This window comes from Haliotis asinina, chromosome 6 (assembly GCF_037392515.1).
Source record: "Haliotis asinina isolate JCU_RB_2024 chromosome 6, JCU_Hal_asi_v2, whole genome shotgun sequence".
NCBI lineage: Eukaryota > Metazoa > Mollusca > Gastropoda > Lepetellida > Haliotidae > Haliotis > Haliotis asinina.
The window spans coordinates 41130818-41147599 of record NC_090285.1 but is presented as its reverse complement, the minus strand read 5'-3'; the positions used below and the strand labels follow the sequence as shown (position 1 = coordinate 41147599).

General features: G+C 38.5%; 1 protein-coding gene across 1 annotated transcript in view; it reads right to left on the bottom strand.

Moving 5' to 3' along the window:
* Positions 1–15133, bottom strand: part of LOC137287002 (E3 ubiquitin-protein ligase rnf213-alpha-like) — a 130059-nt gene extending 114926 nt beyond the window's left edge. The window contains exons 1-6 of the mRNA XM_067819079.1: positions 15034–15133; positions 14074–14185; positions 11077–11401; positions 5286–5444; positions 4379–5148; positions 57–106 (exon numbers count right to left, since the gene is read on the bottom strand). Coding sequence (XP_067675180.1) covers positions 57–106; positions 4379–5148; positions 5286–5444; positions 11077–11398 — 1301 coding nt within the window. The 5' untranslated portion in view covers positions 11399–11401; positions 14074–14185; positions 15034–15133. The remainder of the gene's footprint in view (positions 1–56; positions 107–4378; positions 5149–5285; positions 5445–11076; positions 11402–14073; positions 14186–15033) is intronic.
* Between the last annotated feature and the right edge of the window lie 1649 nt (positions 15134–16782).

Below are 16782 nucleotides of genomic sequence, written 5' to 3'. Positions count from 1 at the left end.
AAATAGCAAAAGTTTACACAATGTTTGAGCGTCACTGTCATAGATCATGTTCTTACCTGGAGCCCCCTCTTGCTTTGCCATGTCTGGTTCCATCTCCTGACTTCTGCTGAAAGTAAGATAGGTTTATAGGATATATAAACCTAAAGTGCGCTTCTCACTATATATTAGGTCATCTCTTGTATTCCAAGAATTACCGTATTTGAGGTTTTTGTTTTGGAGGGACAGGTTTCACTTTTCGCTAGAAAGTCCTCTTCCCAGGTTTTACTTTTCCTAATTTTATATGAACATCAACATTCAAATGATACATGAGTTTTTTAAATCAACTGAAAAACATCATTCAAGATAAAGCTCACAATACAAATGTTTTCCCATGCGGGATTAGAAACGCAGAACTCACATCAGTAGGCAAACGCTCTAGCGCATGGCCACTGGGCTGACTTACAGTTACTGTCATTAAATTGATTTTACGCACGCTTTAGTTATTGTTATGTAGCTTCATTAAATGATCATCTACATTGTGATCACCCATGATGGTATAGATGTGTAGAGAAAACACTTCTCCTCGGTTTTGGAAGACAATGTAAAACTATCAGGGTCAGGAAATCCTTCCCCTTCCGGTTTTTACATTGTCTACCAAAACCTCGGAGACATGTTTTCTCCTATACATAACTGTGATAATACATCTTGGATGAATAAGATTATTTCCTGCCCTGAGTGAATATAAACTTTCTAAATGCATATTTTCTATTTCTAACAAAAGGAAAAAGAGGTGATTTGAATAGTGAGTCAAAGAGGAAATATTCGTTAAGTTAATATACTGTTGAAAAAGTTACTGACAGCCATGAACAGCAGATGATACTCCTCAGTTGTGACAATTTAATATTTTTACAATGTTGGTTGCCATCAATGTTTAGCTAGCAATGAACACAGTGGGACAACAGATGTGATCTTTCAATCTGATTTGAGTATGTAGTAATAATTATAATGCTAAATGAAAATTACTTAAAATTTGAGGTGGGAGGATAATATATATGACAGCTGAATCGATTTAGTTAATGAGATTACATATTTAACTTGTTAGTCACATGCTTACAAAAGTTTGTGCCCTGTCTTTCCATTTGCTACATCTGTTAGCAGACACTTTGAACTGCCAGATGAAAATGCCAAACCACACTGATTGTCATAGATGTTCTTAGTGGAGAAAGCATTCAAACATGATACGGTTTGGGACAGTTTAGCGGTTAACCTCAACTGGCTCAAGCAAGACAATTTCTACTTAGCTAGCAGTGACCTCCACAATGTTCACTGATACAATATTCTGTATGCTGCAGCAAGGTAAGTTAACCTGGTGTTGTGCCCCACATTAGCTCATCTAACTGGTCAGAGCATGATCTCTAAGTGGTGTTTAAAGGGGCACTGATGCGGAGTGATTTCCATGGACTGGTGTAAACTTTTGTTATTGTTTTTCTCCTGTGAGTACTTGGAAGATATCTCATAATTCCTGACTGGTTCGTGACCTCAGCTGCGCAGTCCGTATGCGCAGTTGATAGTTTAATTATACACAGATCAACTAAGGTGAAGTCATTTTTACTTCGTTTTAGTGTGTGTGTTTTCTGTCATATAGATTCTGCTGAAGGCGACAACAAATAAATCAAAACAAAATGCAAATAATGAATGTAAAACAGACTAATTTTATAGCAACAATGTCAGGCTACTACCTTGGTCAGGAATGTATCCATCAATATCCACATAAAAGAAATCGTATTCCATTCATCTGCAGCTGGTAAATAATCCTGCTCTGTGTCGTGTGTCTTACAACAGTCTAATTTGCGAAAAAATAGCACATCGTTTCATGTCTTTCACATTGGTGAAAACCTGATAAACCTCTCATTGGTCACCCAAGATAGCAGACCTAGCAACTAATTGTATGATGTCCGCCATCCTAAGTAATTTACTTAACCAATAATGAGCATTGTAAACCAAAAGTTACAGTGTTCTGTAATCTGATTGGTTGAAAAACATGTTTAAATGGTATTAGATTCCCGGAAACTGAAAGACTATTCACCGCGTATTGACACGTAAACAATTATTTTGTTGTGTCATCAACAGTGGTGACGTCATTCAAATCATATTGTGACGTAAAGTTAGAATGACGTCACAAATGAGCAACTCCAGATGCTACCATGAGAACCAGCTGAAACGGCCAGCTGATGACACTTCACTGCTGTGTCCGTATTCGATGTAAACGAGTGCAGACACTAAAACCCCTTTGGTTTACTTTTGTGTTTACAATGTCGATAATTATCATGTGTTGGCCAATTTCCGGGTGTTATTGAGTATTTGAAGCACGGGAATATTTCATTTGAAACCTCCGGCTGACGCTGTCGGTTGCAAATGCATTCCCGTGCTTCAAATACTCAATAACACCCGGTAATTGGCCAACACATGATGTTTATCTCCTAAATCAATCAATGCAAGGGTGGTTAATTCTTTGAAGGGAGGATGTTGTTTTTACACTCGTACTTTACGACAGGGTGTAGCTAGTATAGATTAGTACAGCTACACACACTGCCTTTTGACAAATCCGCTAGAAGATAAAAGTCATTAATCAATCAGTGTGTTATCGGTTAATCTTTTGATCAATGTTTGGTTTTGTAACTCAGCTGATAAACCCTCTTGCATCACTTACATGCACATATTACATAACATACAATACATTTGCCATTACAGACCTTTATTTATAATGTTGAGTATTTACTCCAGACAGGAGAAATGCCAAATGGGAACTGTTGTTGAGTAACCTAGGTGGTGTTACTACTAATTATACCTGTTATAAATTCATTTAATTAAACTTAATTTAATTTAATCTCTGTGTCGCATGCAGCCTGAAAACACTGATGGGCCAAAACTGTTTTGAGAATACCAACAGAACTTCATTACATAAGGAATACATACAGGCATTTGCTAGCAGGGTAGCTACCATAGCTACCAAAATTTACGTGTGATATTTGCTATCACAGCTGAACCAACACTCAAAACTATCTTAATATAAAGCTTTGCAATCTTTCAGACTGAAACTAATTAGGGTTATGAAACAAATGGCTTGCTACGTGCCTGTAGACATCATATTTTCATGTAACATGATTAAATATCGAGGTTAAAAACACAGAAATAGGATCAAATTGGATCAGTCACTATACCATCCAAGCATCAAAAAAAAAACAACTACACAGCTGGGATATTTTGTTATGATCAGACAAGGAATACCATGGATATTTTTAAATAACGGCATATGATGGGCATCCGACCTCCTGACTGTTTAGGCGAAGAAATTCTGCTAATATGGACAGGAGTCCAGTCCCTTTGTCCATCACGGTTGAGGGAGCGGCTGCTGATCAATTTGCAGTTTGGTTTCGTAATTAGCCGGTTGGCGAGAAACATTGTTCACTCTGCATCAGTGCCCCTTTAATAAATTTGGTGGAGGTCCCTTGAGAAAGGAAATAATTAATTATAAATCTTCAAAATCTGTCTCCTGTCCTGCAACTAAGAGTTTGTTTGGATTAAATCAAGCATAGGATGGAATATCTGGACTACCAACTGATCACGTTTTACAAGTTGTCTTCCTTTATGTTAAATCCTGACTGGCATTAGTAAAGTAATATCAAAAAGAAGATTTTCAATATCACAAAATGCACATCTTATAGCTATGACATATTTGGGTGTGCACTAGAATTTTTTATTCTTATTATTCTCCATACCGATCTTACTTTCACCAAACAAAAGTTTAGATTACTTAGCATAGTCAGTCAGAGCCATTTTGAAGTCACGAAGACTATGGGATATGAAATTTTGTTAAGTTTTTAACTTCAAAATACCCTTGCTATGGTATTATTGTTTAATCCTACCCTCAAATTAACACAAACAGTGTTCAGAGCATGACTGGTATACATACTGATACTCAAAGAAATAGTGATCAATTCATGTGTTGAACTGAAGCATAACGGACAATTTCCATATCCCCCACAAACATGCTCTTTGGAGAATAATAAGAAATTCATGGCCATTGAACTAACTCTGTCTTATTTCTTATGCTTACAATGATAATGTTGTTCCTGTCCAATCAAGACCTTATCACGCATGGGAAAGACGGATATGATGTAAGGAAGAAGTGAATGCTCCTGTCAAAATGTTCAGGCATTGTTGTTTTCCTTCTGTGTTTGTACAATGAAGCGTTTGGCAACTCTTTTCTTTTCAAATAATGATACTGTGGATGGAGGATTTACTGGCACAAATTATTTATATATAAACACTGGTTAAAAAACTTAATTAATGGCAGGCCTTTGACCCATTAGAATAGGTAGATATTATACCAACATACCTGAGCACCTTGTTTGTTTTTGTCACTGGATGACTTTGCTACAATGCTGCTAAATGTTGGCTTTTGATCAGGCGGTTTGTCTTTACTTTCTTGATCTTTGACATCTGGAGAACCTTCTTTCTTCTTGTTATCAGTTGTAGTATTCCTTGTGCCAGGAACAGTGCCTGTCTGACTTTGGGTTTCAGTTGTTTTAATATTAGAGTTGTTAGAATCAGAAGCACGAAATATTTCTGCCTCATTCTTAATCATATTCTTCTTATCATTCACTGTGTTCACATTGCTTTCTCTCTCATAGTTTTCCTGTGAATCATTGGGGTTTGGGTTTCTTTGCACACCATCAGCACCTTCATTCCTGTCAGCATCTTCAGAACCAGCAACATGTGAACTCTCTAATTTCACATGTACAGTGGCAGTTGATGTTTTTGGAGTGCTGAAAGTAACACTAGCACTAGTTGCCTTCGAAACATGAACTGCTGTGGTTTTGGCAACAGTGGAGTCTGTAGAGAAAGCATCTCCAACTTCTGATGAGGCCCGTGCCTTTTTGGATTCCTTTCCTATTTCAGTTGAATTTCTCCTCTTCATTTTTGGTGAAGTCTGTGCTGACACAACAGTTACATATCCCACATTCGGTGATGGAGCAGGAGTTTGTTGCGGCTGGTTCTTCACTGATTCCACTGTTACCGATGTCTCCTGTATTCCAGCAGGATTGCTTGCTGTATCTGTCACGTTTGCAGTTTTAGCCGGCATAAGCTCCTTTTCTTGGCTTTTGTCTTAAAAAATATAATGCACATAATTAATTCAGATAAAACCTGACAACACATAAATAATACCTGTTAAATATTTTACAAAAACATTCAGCCCTGAGGTCTTTGAGAATATAATATAAAACTGTTCAAAACACACAAACCTGATATGGCTTGTTGTTGCTGGTTCTTCACCAATTCAGCTGCGACAGATTCTACAGCTGTCTGCTGTATTCCAGCAGAACTGCTAACTGTTGTGGGTTCTTCTTTCTCTGGGACATTTGCATTTTTATCTGCCACTTGCCTCTTTTCTTGGTCCTTGTCTTAAAAAACAAAACATGACACACATTACTTAATCAGACAAAGGAAGAAAATACGTAGATATTTGTTAACAAAATTAATATGGCGGTCCAATTACTATGGTGTTAATTACATTTAAACATGATAACATGACCCATCTGAACACAAATTCAGTGAAATTAAAGTTGCACACAGTAACATTTTCAAGCTGAGAAAAAGTAAAGCCATAGGTTGTAACTTGTCTGATTTACAAGTAAGATGAAGATGAGATGAGTAAACCAAGGAGACAGTGCCATGTTGGTAGTAGTAATGGAAGATGGCTGCTTGCAGAATCATGGCTTGGATGTTGATCCAACAATATTCTGTGACCTTATTCCCAGGAACTGAAGATCTTGCATTGGTTCCAATTCTGACTCAGTCAAATCTACTAGCCACCCCAGTTGTGTGAGCAGTTTGAGTTGATTGGCTTCTTGATGACCTTGTATCTTGTTGTCCAGGGAGAAGGCACTGTGTAGACCTTGACGATGTAGATAGGTGACAATGGGCTTGGTCACTTGTGTAAACAACCACGGGGCCAATGATATACCAAACGGCAGGACACTCCACTGGGAGTGTTGACCTCTGAACAGGAATTGTAGATACTTTCTTCACTCCTGATGAATAGGGATGTGCAGATATGCGTCTTGTAGGTCTCTACTGATCTAGTAATCTTTTGGATAGACGAGTTGTCTGAGTAGAGGCAGGTGGATCATCTTGAATTTCTCTGGATTGAATAGAAAGTCTTGGTTGAATATTCTCTTTGGAGTTGGGGACTTGAAGCTGGGTGTTAGATGATGTTGATCTATCACTTCTAAGGTGTTCTTGGCCAATAGCAAAGCGTAGCTTTTTCTAGCTTTTCTGCCTCTTAGAGACGAACTGATTGAGGTTCAATGATGGTGTGGCCTTCGGCTGCACTCTGTAGCCTTCTCTCAGTACTTAGGAGTCGTGCTCTAATATTCCCCAATTTTCAGAGCACCTTTGTAGACGTCCACCCACAGTCAACAGTTGTACAGGAATGGCTGGGGGTGGAAGTGTCCAGTCATTTTGAACGCCATCCTGAAAGTCTCTGCTGTTTCCATATGGGTGACGAAAGGACCTCTTCCTGACTCTGGAGTATTTCTTCTCCTTCACCTTCAGTACTCCAGAGAACTTTGACTTGTTGCTGTATGACTGTGACATTTGACAGATGACGTTGGTCAACATGTTGATGGACTTGATTGTCATGACTTCTTTGGAATTGTGAGTGAACTCCTTGGCAACTTTGTCAATCTCCCCACTGAAGAAAGTAGGCAGCACCCAAGGAGCTCTTGGTAGAGGTTTGGTGAACCTGTCACTTCAGGAACATGTCTATAGTAGGCCTTGTCATTGAAGTTTGTAATACCCACTGACACTGATGCCAGGTGATCAGACATGAAGTGCTGATCCTTCTTCTGAGTTTATAGTAACGCTGATAGGTTCATCCTATCCTCTTCAGTCTTGCCGTCCTGGAACCTGGATATCAATGCCTTGCTGATCATAGATCTCACCAGTCTGGATTCATTGATCAACTTCAAGTTGTCATCCAGGTCTGGTACCCTCATGAAAGGGTCCATGAGATGCAGAGAGACATTTTTAGTATTGAATGTTGGTACATGTTGATTCTGGTACGGGTTACTTTCTCAAACATTATACAGAGGTTTGGCTACACCTTGGAGATCAGTTCCATTGGTGGAATCATGAGGCTGTCAAAGTCATCCTCCAGCATCCTGTATGTGAATACTGCATTTGACTCCTTGGAGGGGTACACCAAGTCCAAGCTGTTTGCATTCCAAGATATGACCTCAGCTTCTGAGAGGACGTAATTGCCCTCTTCATCTGTAAATTACCTCAGATAGTTCTAGGTCAGCTTAAGTGTGACTTCGTGAACCTTCCTTCTGCAAACCTTCCCTTCACGAACATTCATCCTTCTCCAAATGTCTGTCGTTTTCATCCCTTGACAATGCTGATCCATATCTGTGGGAACTGCAGGATTCTGATGTGCAGTGACAGGATCTTGAATAGGATTCACTTCTTCTTTCTCTGCCTGATATTCTTGGACGTTGAGGGTTCACTGACATGACATAATAGTCTCCTGTAGTCTCAGGGATGGTCATGGAACCTCCTCTCTCTCTTCCCCAATGACGGCTGAATGTCCAAAATGTGAAGATCTTCTTGAATGTGAGTGTTTGCAAATGTCATCTTTGAACATTGTCATCATAGGGTTCTTATGTGCAGCTCTCTCTCTGGCAAAACAACACTCTATTTATCATAGCCACCAACTGCAATGCAAACTGCTTCATGAAGTCACCCAGGTCAAAGCTCTGCGTTGTAGGCTGGAACTAATGGCATAGATGAAGCATTTAAGAATGTGTCTTCTTGCGGCTGCAATGAAGCTATGCTGGTGTTGTCTCTGTTGACAGACGCTGCATTGCTGGAGGCTCGTCTTGAAGGCTCAGTTGAACAGCTGTCATGGTTGCAGGGGACGATCATCTCGCCATGAATGTAGACTGCAACGTAAAACTAAACTTATTCACTGAATATCACCAGTGGGTTGACATGACTTCCTCACCTGGTCTTTCACATGTCTATAGATGTAACACAAATAATGTCTGATAAATCAATACAGTATCTGTGATGCAAACTGGAAGAACATGAATTAATGAATGAATGATGAATGACAGGCATTGGATGCAGGATCAGCCACTGAAAACTGATACCAGCAGCCATTGCAAGATTTCTTCAAATGTAAACAAACTACATTATGATGAATAAATGTCACAGAATATGGGTAATTTTTAAGAATTTTGACATAGGATGAAAGCTTAATTTGGACTCCAGGGCTCACCCAGCCATTCCCTTGGGCTATGAAGAGAGTGACAACCATGGGGGGCTGGGAGGAGGGGAAGAGTTGAAGGGAGGGAACTCATGGGTGAATGAACTTTTACAAACTTTTCAAGAGAACTACAAGGGATTGAAGAAGTCCACTATCATTTGCATAGAAGATGATGAGCACAACAGATGATGAGCACAATAAGTATGAGTCAGGACAAGGAAAACTAATGCCTTTTCCCTTGCTCTTTTCACCATGGAGAGGGAAAAAACTGAACAAAGTTCTTAATATCTTGTGACATCTCGCCTTAACCACATCCCTGCTTCATCCATTGTAGGTAGTCACTTGGAGTCAGTGCAAAATATGTGTCTTGCTTTGCATGACTTGTGTCACCCAAATGAGTCATTTTGAGAATTTTCTTTTGTCTTGGAGCTAGAACTGATCTTGTAATCTGTTCTCCAGGGACTGAGTACAAGTTACTACAACAATTGAGAAGGAATAAGTATTATAAGATTATTAATTTTCAGTTAAAATTCTCAAATTTTAAAACTTATACTACCTCATGTTCTGCTTTTATCCCACAGTTTGAAGGTGGGTTGCAAATTACAACAGACTGTAGCTAGACAATATCTACAACTTATTCACAAGCAAGCTGACCTTGTGTTCACATCAAAAGAACAGATGTCAGCAGAACTTTACACAAGCTCTCAGGGACTGACCCATCCAAAGTGACATGATTTCTTGCCTACTTGACAATGATGAAGCTATGAGAAAGGGCACCTGCCACACCATGATGATAAATGGGTCCCAGAATCCAAGTCCCAGATGGTGAGCTTTTCACAATGCCCCACAAAGACACACATAAATGTGAAAGGCAGAACAGTTTGTGTATGCTCTGAACCTTATCCATCAATGACCACTTCTTTTTTCGTCTTGGCCATTGTAAACAAGTGAGTGGAATGTTAAGAAATCTTCATACAAGGTTTTTCTTGAACTAATACATAAAAGGTTTTTCTTGAACTAATGTGATTCCTCATGTTCATGGCTTGTCATGATGACATAGACCTGTGATTTCTGTTATGATTGTACACATCAGTTGATCACAGTGAGGGGTTGATCACTTGTATGCCCATGGTGGAAACAAGACAAGTCAATATTGGAGATGAACATAGTTTTTCAATAGTGATCAAGTACAAGGCAATGATCTTAGGCTTTGATTTCCTCAGAGAAAACTAATGCCTTGGTCAGACTGGACAGTGCGAGCATGCCTGCTTGAACTTAATTTGCTTTTCTACCCATGAGAAGGTTAGACTCATTAATGTAAATATACCCACTTGCTTCAGTCAGCTGTTCTAAACTAGATTTTGTAAAATGTTCCACACAGTTTAGAGCTACTGTTTGAATGAGCTACAAGCAACTCATCTGCATAAGGTTTCCTGTTGGATTCCCCATGTAAGTGGAAAAATTCAAGTTCAGTGTAACCATATATATACTAGGCACATAAAGAAACTCTGCATTGTCAAAATATTATCCTACTTGATAAAAACAATAGCAATGTCAAAGGTACATAAAAACTTTAATGGAAGGATCATGAGACCATAACAAGTCAAGAGGATTTCAAATGAAAAGCTAATCACAATGACCTCACAAGCCCACAAGCGGTACAGGGGTGGAACGACCATGTCACAAGCTCAATAACGTGTATGTCCACTGTTGGCATTGAGAACAGCAGTGCATCGACAACGCATACAGCCTATCAAATGTGCAAGACAGGTTTGTGGGATGTCACGCCAGATTCTGTAGCAGGGTCAAGGACGTTATCTGGCAGATGAGGAAGACGGTGTAAACGTTGATCCATCTCGTCCCAAACATGTTCTATTAGGGAGAGACCTGGGGAATTTGCAGGCCAAGGCAATAAGTCAGCGTTGTGGTGTTGCAAGAAATCCATAATAACCTGTGCTATTTGAGGGCAGGCAGTCTCCTGTAGGAGTGTTAATCCAGGGCCATGACACTGCAGAAAACTGCCACAGGTCGAAGAATCTGATCCCTGTAGTCCATACCAGTTAAGTTGCCCTGAACAATCACCAAAGGAGTTCTTTGGAATGCTATTATTCCACCCCAAATCATCATGGAACCACCACTAAAGCAATTCCTCTCCAAGACAGAGGCCTGTGCATGACATTTTACCACGCGTCTATAGGCACGTTGACATCCATCACTAACCTGAACTCATCTGTAAAAACAACAATTTTCCACCAAAACAAGGGTCTGTGGGCATGATTTCGGGGCTGAACTTTCCAAGTGACAGTATTGTTTGGCATTCATTAAATGTCAGCACCACCATTCACATCCACTATTCACAAAAACCTACATCTACTCGAAAGTGAGAATTTGCACAGAATCTGATGATGGTGGAAGAAGTACAAGTTGTCATGCTGGCTGGGATAGCAGGTTTGGTCGCCGAATTGTTGTATTCTATTACAGCATACAGAACCAAAGGACAAATACAGCGGTTCTACAAATACAACTTCTGAAATATAAAATTAGTATTCAAAGTTCTGTACAAGATTGTAATGTCAATAATTACTGGTAATCATAAAAGACAATACATAAGAACCTTCAGACATTATGTCATCAAAGAGTGATACATCAAATCTCATAAGAGTATCTGGGCTTAGAAATGCAAGTGCTATACAATTGCTTCAACATGGTGAATCAGCACGCTTACATATTTATTGAATATACTGACATTAGCGCTTACCACTCACCTTTTTCAACATCTATAGATAACAGCCCTTTTCCACAATTTGAACAGAATTTCTGCCCCTCTGCCACATCTGCATTACATGAAGGACATTTCTTTACATCTTTCTTGGTGAATATTTCTTTATTGATTTTCCATCCACATTCGGGACAAAACTTAAAGCTAGATGTGATTGGCTTTCCACAAGGCTGGTCACCATTCCCAGGACATGAAATTGTGATGTCAGGCTCTTCAGGAGGTTTGCCACATTCTGGGCAAAACATATAATCTGTCTCACTCGTGTAATTACAAAGGCTGCCGTCTCGTGTCTTGCCTTGGCACTTCATGATCTGTAACAAAATCACATAAGTGCAGAATGTTTATGAACCTTTGCAAATGTTACATACAATATTTTAGGCATTTTTTCTGAATGGTTTCAAATGTTAGGCAATGCATACAAAAATGACTAAAAGAAATAGAATTATTTCATGAATTCCCGAATTTCAAGAACTCCAACAAAGGACAAATATGTTCACAGTGAACAAGTGTGATATCTAGCTGAAATTAATGAACCTTAAAGAGTCAGTTATTTTGTTTTCAGTTAGACTTACAATGATATGCCATAATTATGCCATAAAATGCCTGCCAGCTGGCAGTGGCCAGTAGGATGGGTAAATTAAATTGCCTGGTGTGTCATATATACAAAAACAACAAGGCCCCAAATTTTACAGGGTACATTTTTAGAGATCACAGGTCGCCTAAGGGGAATAAATCTAGTCGTCTGCTGCATATAAACAAAGTCAAGGTCAAGTTGACAAGATGGGGAATAGAGGGTCAAGTTTGTCAGAGGAGGTCCAAAAAATAATTATAGTAATGAATTTGAGTGGATTCAAACAGTCAGATATTGCAGATGCTGTCCAGAGGGATCAAAGTACAATTTGTTAGTTTTTGAAAAGGATTGAAATGGGTAAAGATGAAGAAAAGAGACCCAGACATGGTAGACCTCCACTTTTGACAGAGAGGGCAGACCGTGTGCAAATGAGAACTGTTAAAACTAACAGAAGGAGATCTCTTGAAGACATCACAGGTATTGTTAATGAAAGATTACCGATCAAAGTAAGCAAAAGGACTATTCAGAGGCATTTTGTACAAACTCAAGTACAGAAAAAGGCTTGTTAGAAAGAATTTAACAGTAAGTTCTGTGAATAGACTGAGAAGAATGGCATGGTGTGGACACGTTTGCACTGGGAAGGTGAAAGAAATTGATGCAAAATGATTTTTAGTGATGACAGTCAAGTGGACCTTGGAAAAAATAAGAAAATTTCTGTGTGGAGAACACCTGGAGAGGAGTACAGACCCTCTTGTGTTGGTACCAGGTGATTTCCAGCACTGTCTGTCATGATTTGGGGGTGTATTTCCTTTCATGGAACTGGTACACTGGTTCAAATTGATGGAACTATCAACAGTGAGAAGTATGTTTCTATTTTAGTTGACTATTTATTTCCTGTTCTTGCCAAAACATTTCCAAAATGATGATTATCTTTTCCAAGATGACAATGCTCCATGTCATGAATCTCGTTTCACTAGAGAATGGAAAACAACAAACAATATCAAGTGTTTACAAAGGCCATCACAATCACCAGACTTGAACATTATTGAAGATTTGTGATTATTGGTCAAAATCAGGTTGCAGCGAGTTGCCCACATCATCAAAACAAAAGAGGAACCTTTTCAGCAGATTCTCAGGATTTGGCAAGCCATACCTCTCCATCATATTCAGGCACTGTATTTGTCTTTTCCACGAAGGATCATTCTCTTCCCACAGTGGTTACTTGTCATATCGTCCTACGTAACGTCTGTTCTAATACGACCCTTTCATTGTGCGAGTGTTCAAGACTCGTGATTGGAGGCAATCAGATTTAGTAGTGCAATCAGTGATCTTGTTCAAAAGTGATCGTTCGCAAGATCTCGGTAATTTCCACATGCGTCGTGAAAACTAGAACCTCTTCCCAACCACGATACTCAAGTGTTTCTTCTAGACATAACTCAGTCATGTCATATTTGTCTCTCCACATTGCTTGCATTTGTTAAATTAAATATAGGTCGATGTAATACGTGTTCTGATTGGACAGAAAAAGGGGAGATAAATCTGCTGCCATTCTTTGCCACTAGATTTTATGAGAACTGTGAAATATGGCCGTATTAAAACAGAGGTTTTTAGAAAGATATGACTACTAATCTCTGTGGGAAGAGAATGATGAAGGATAAGAGCTGTGAGGATTAATAAGTCATATCACTAAATATTAACCAACCAGACTTTCCTGTGAAGGGTAAGTAACCCCTATTTTTCACTTTCCTTAAAGCTCTGCCAAAATTGCCCTCAAACATGGCTGCCATGTTATGACATAATTATGGCACATGACTGTAAGTTCCCAAGACAATTAACATAGCAAATTAACATTGGTGGAAAGTTGGGGTAAATTTGACATGCAAAATATCAAAAAGTATTTGAAGCGAATAGCTAAAATTTTTAGCATTTAACGATATGTAGATTTACTGTAATACTCGCAACACGTCTTACATCCCTGTTGGAATGCTCTGGAAAAGGCTCTGTATATAATGTGGTGCTATTTTAGTTCATTGGTGACTTACAGCCCATATGAGATTATCTTTGTTTTTAACCTCCCCAAACCATTTGCCTCATTATGTCTCAATACACCAAGCATATTCTACGATCATGGTATCAAGGGGCACTTTTGAGAGCATAGAGCCCAATGCCATTGTCAAAAAAAATCAATACTGATAACAGCAAAGTCTGACCTGTTCAAAAAGCACACATATAACTTAGTAGTTAATAAGAACAAATAACAAAGTGTAGGCCAAAACTAAACTAAACCCCATAACATGAACGACAGTCATGGTGCCGCGGGTGCCCTAATATTTGACACATAGATTCTAGTGCTAGAAATCAAAAGCTGCTTCTGAAAATACAGAAATGTCACGCTAAGAAAAACAAACCTACCAAACCTTTATCAAACTACCAGCTTCCCAACAGCCTCGACAGTGTCTTCGTCATCGTGTCTCATTCGCCCCGTTCGTCGAAGCCTCGATTAACCCTGCGAATTTCCCGGAAACTTGGAACGTAAAACGAAAGTACGAGCGATTAAAACGCCACCTTCTGAGAACTGTCAAATATATTGATGACATCATCACATATAGTATGGTGTGTATGTTATACACATATGCACATAGGATGGAAAGATATATTACGTGTAAAATACACACACAAAGTAGCACGTAAACACAACGAAAAGCATATCATGGACTCACTTCCTGTGTTTACGAGCAGACGACACAAGGGAAATAATCCATGCATCACTGATATCGAAGGCCACACTACTTTCATTTCAACGAAATTCCTTACGTTTCATATAAGTAATTAAATGTTTCTCGTGCACATTTTTTTAAAGGCGACGAGGGTGATAGGTCTTTGTTTTCTTAATTTTTGATAGAAGAAAGGTGAAGAGGGACAGACACATTTTTATTTTATTTTCTCAGAAATAGAGCTTGGGAAGTTAAACATGTGTTAATGAGTTGTAGATTCAGTCACACAGACGCTGATTCTTACAGTGGACAAATGTATGATCGCGACCCGTAAAAGTCAAACATTTTTTTAATGGCAATACAAAACTGTTACGCGCACAAATAAAAGTTCCGCGCCGATGCCCGAGAAACATTTCACATTTTTTATTTAGCCTTACTTCGTCTTTCATACTCTCCAAACCTTTTTGGAAATAAAAGAATAAAAATCGATACCATACAACGAACTAAGTATATAAGCAATGGCAAGCTTTGGATTGAAATCAACGATACGATACAGTCTCTTGTTCGTACTCTATGGGCTATATAGAACCTGATGATGAACTGACGTGACATTTTATACAATGGAGTCCTCTTTTATGATGACAAGAAATTAACGTACCTCCAACTGATGTGTCACCTCGACGATTCAGAAGCTATACCAACTGATTACGAGTTCTTTCATAATCGGCCAGGTGACGTCAAATTCCAAATGGTTTATTGTCACGTGATTGAATATGCTTCAACTTTCGTTTTCATTTTCTCATGCGTGACACTCCTTACTTTCGTTCTTTACTCTAGGCGAATGTTTTTCTTCTTATGTTTTTCAAATATAAACTCACTGTATTCGGTTCAGATATGTAATTAATGTGGTATAAAGAGTTGGTAAATACATACATTATTTAAAGTTTAGTCACCAAACTGATTAACAACATGGCAACTGAGCTATTGGTCATTCATCAAATGTTAATCAAAATCACAACCGTATGTTGTCGTCTGCGCTTTTGAAATGCTTGATTGTGTATATACATGTATGTTATGATACAGATGCGGTGGTGTTGCAGACAATATTGGAGTTGTAAGTCTATTGGTTATTTTTTATTTCATTTGTCGAATAAAGCGATATCATATTGAAACATATTTATCATGTTTTGTAATCGGTAATGTGTCTTCTTGCTCTCTGGTGTAAGTATACAGTTTCAGAACAGACGCGTACAGATTAGTACCAACTAGTTGAGATATGGGGCATGTCCATGTCTAATGTGACATGACAAATGACAAACTCGTGATTTTCATGTTTGGCGTGAGTATGAAAGTGTGGACATTTCACTATAAATTTCAACATCGGGCTTGAGGATGCCCTTATTCAAAAAGCTGTGAATCATGTGGAGAATGTGTTTGATGTTGAAACGTTTTACGATAAAAATTGTGCATTATCATATTCTTCTAAACATGGTAAATTAAGTGCATAGTAATCGGCATAAAATCAAATGCAGATAAAAATATACATATACCATGGATGGAAGGTTGGGGTCACGATGATGTTAAGGGGTGAGTGTGGGTGGTGGTTATCCTTTTGCTTGTAGGGAGGTAGGGAGTCATCAGTTTTATAGACATGTGCTGAGCAGCAATTTCATAAACAGGAATATTAAAAATAATATGCTTAAAATATGGAAAGGGGGCATGTGTGCGTGCGTGAGTGTGTGGGCATTGTGTGTGTGTGTGTGTGTGTGTGTGTGGCCATATTGACTTTTTCTATGGCAATTTTGACTTGGGGTATGTGGGCATTTGAAATTTTTGTGGCCATTTTGAATTTTGGGTATGGCCATTGTGACTTGGGGTTTGTGACCATTCGACTTTTTGTGGCCATTTTGACTTGGTTTTTTTTCATTTTGACTAGGACCCGACTTACTTTATAAAAATATTACGGTGGGGTGTATATCACATTGTATATGCTTCTTCACAAAAAAATCACCATCACAACGTGTACATGTAAAGGACAAAAAGGACAAAGATCTAGATGACTAAAATGAACGAACGAACGGATGCTTCAGATGTTTGAGACGCAAGACACAGTAATATGCAACAGTTACACATATTACATAAAAATAGTATATAGATAACAAAGAAGTTTAAACATGTTGAAACAGTTTTAAAATGGTTGGGATTTGCATCTGTATGGCAATACACTTCCTACAATTTATATATAATAAAATATATTGATTGAGGCAACAATGGACGTGCGTACCATACATGATATTATTACAATGCATTCGTTAAAAAATGGGAAAGTATTGTTGAAGCTATGATTAAATTAAAATTTCAGGAACGACATGAAACATACATATATCACATGTTTTGACAACACGAT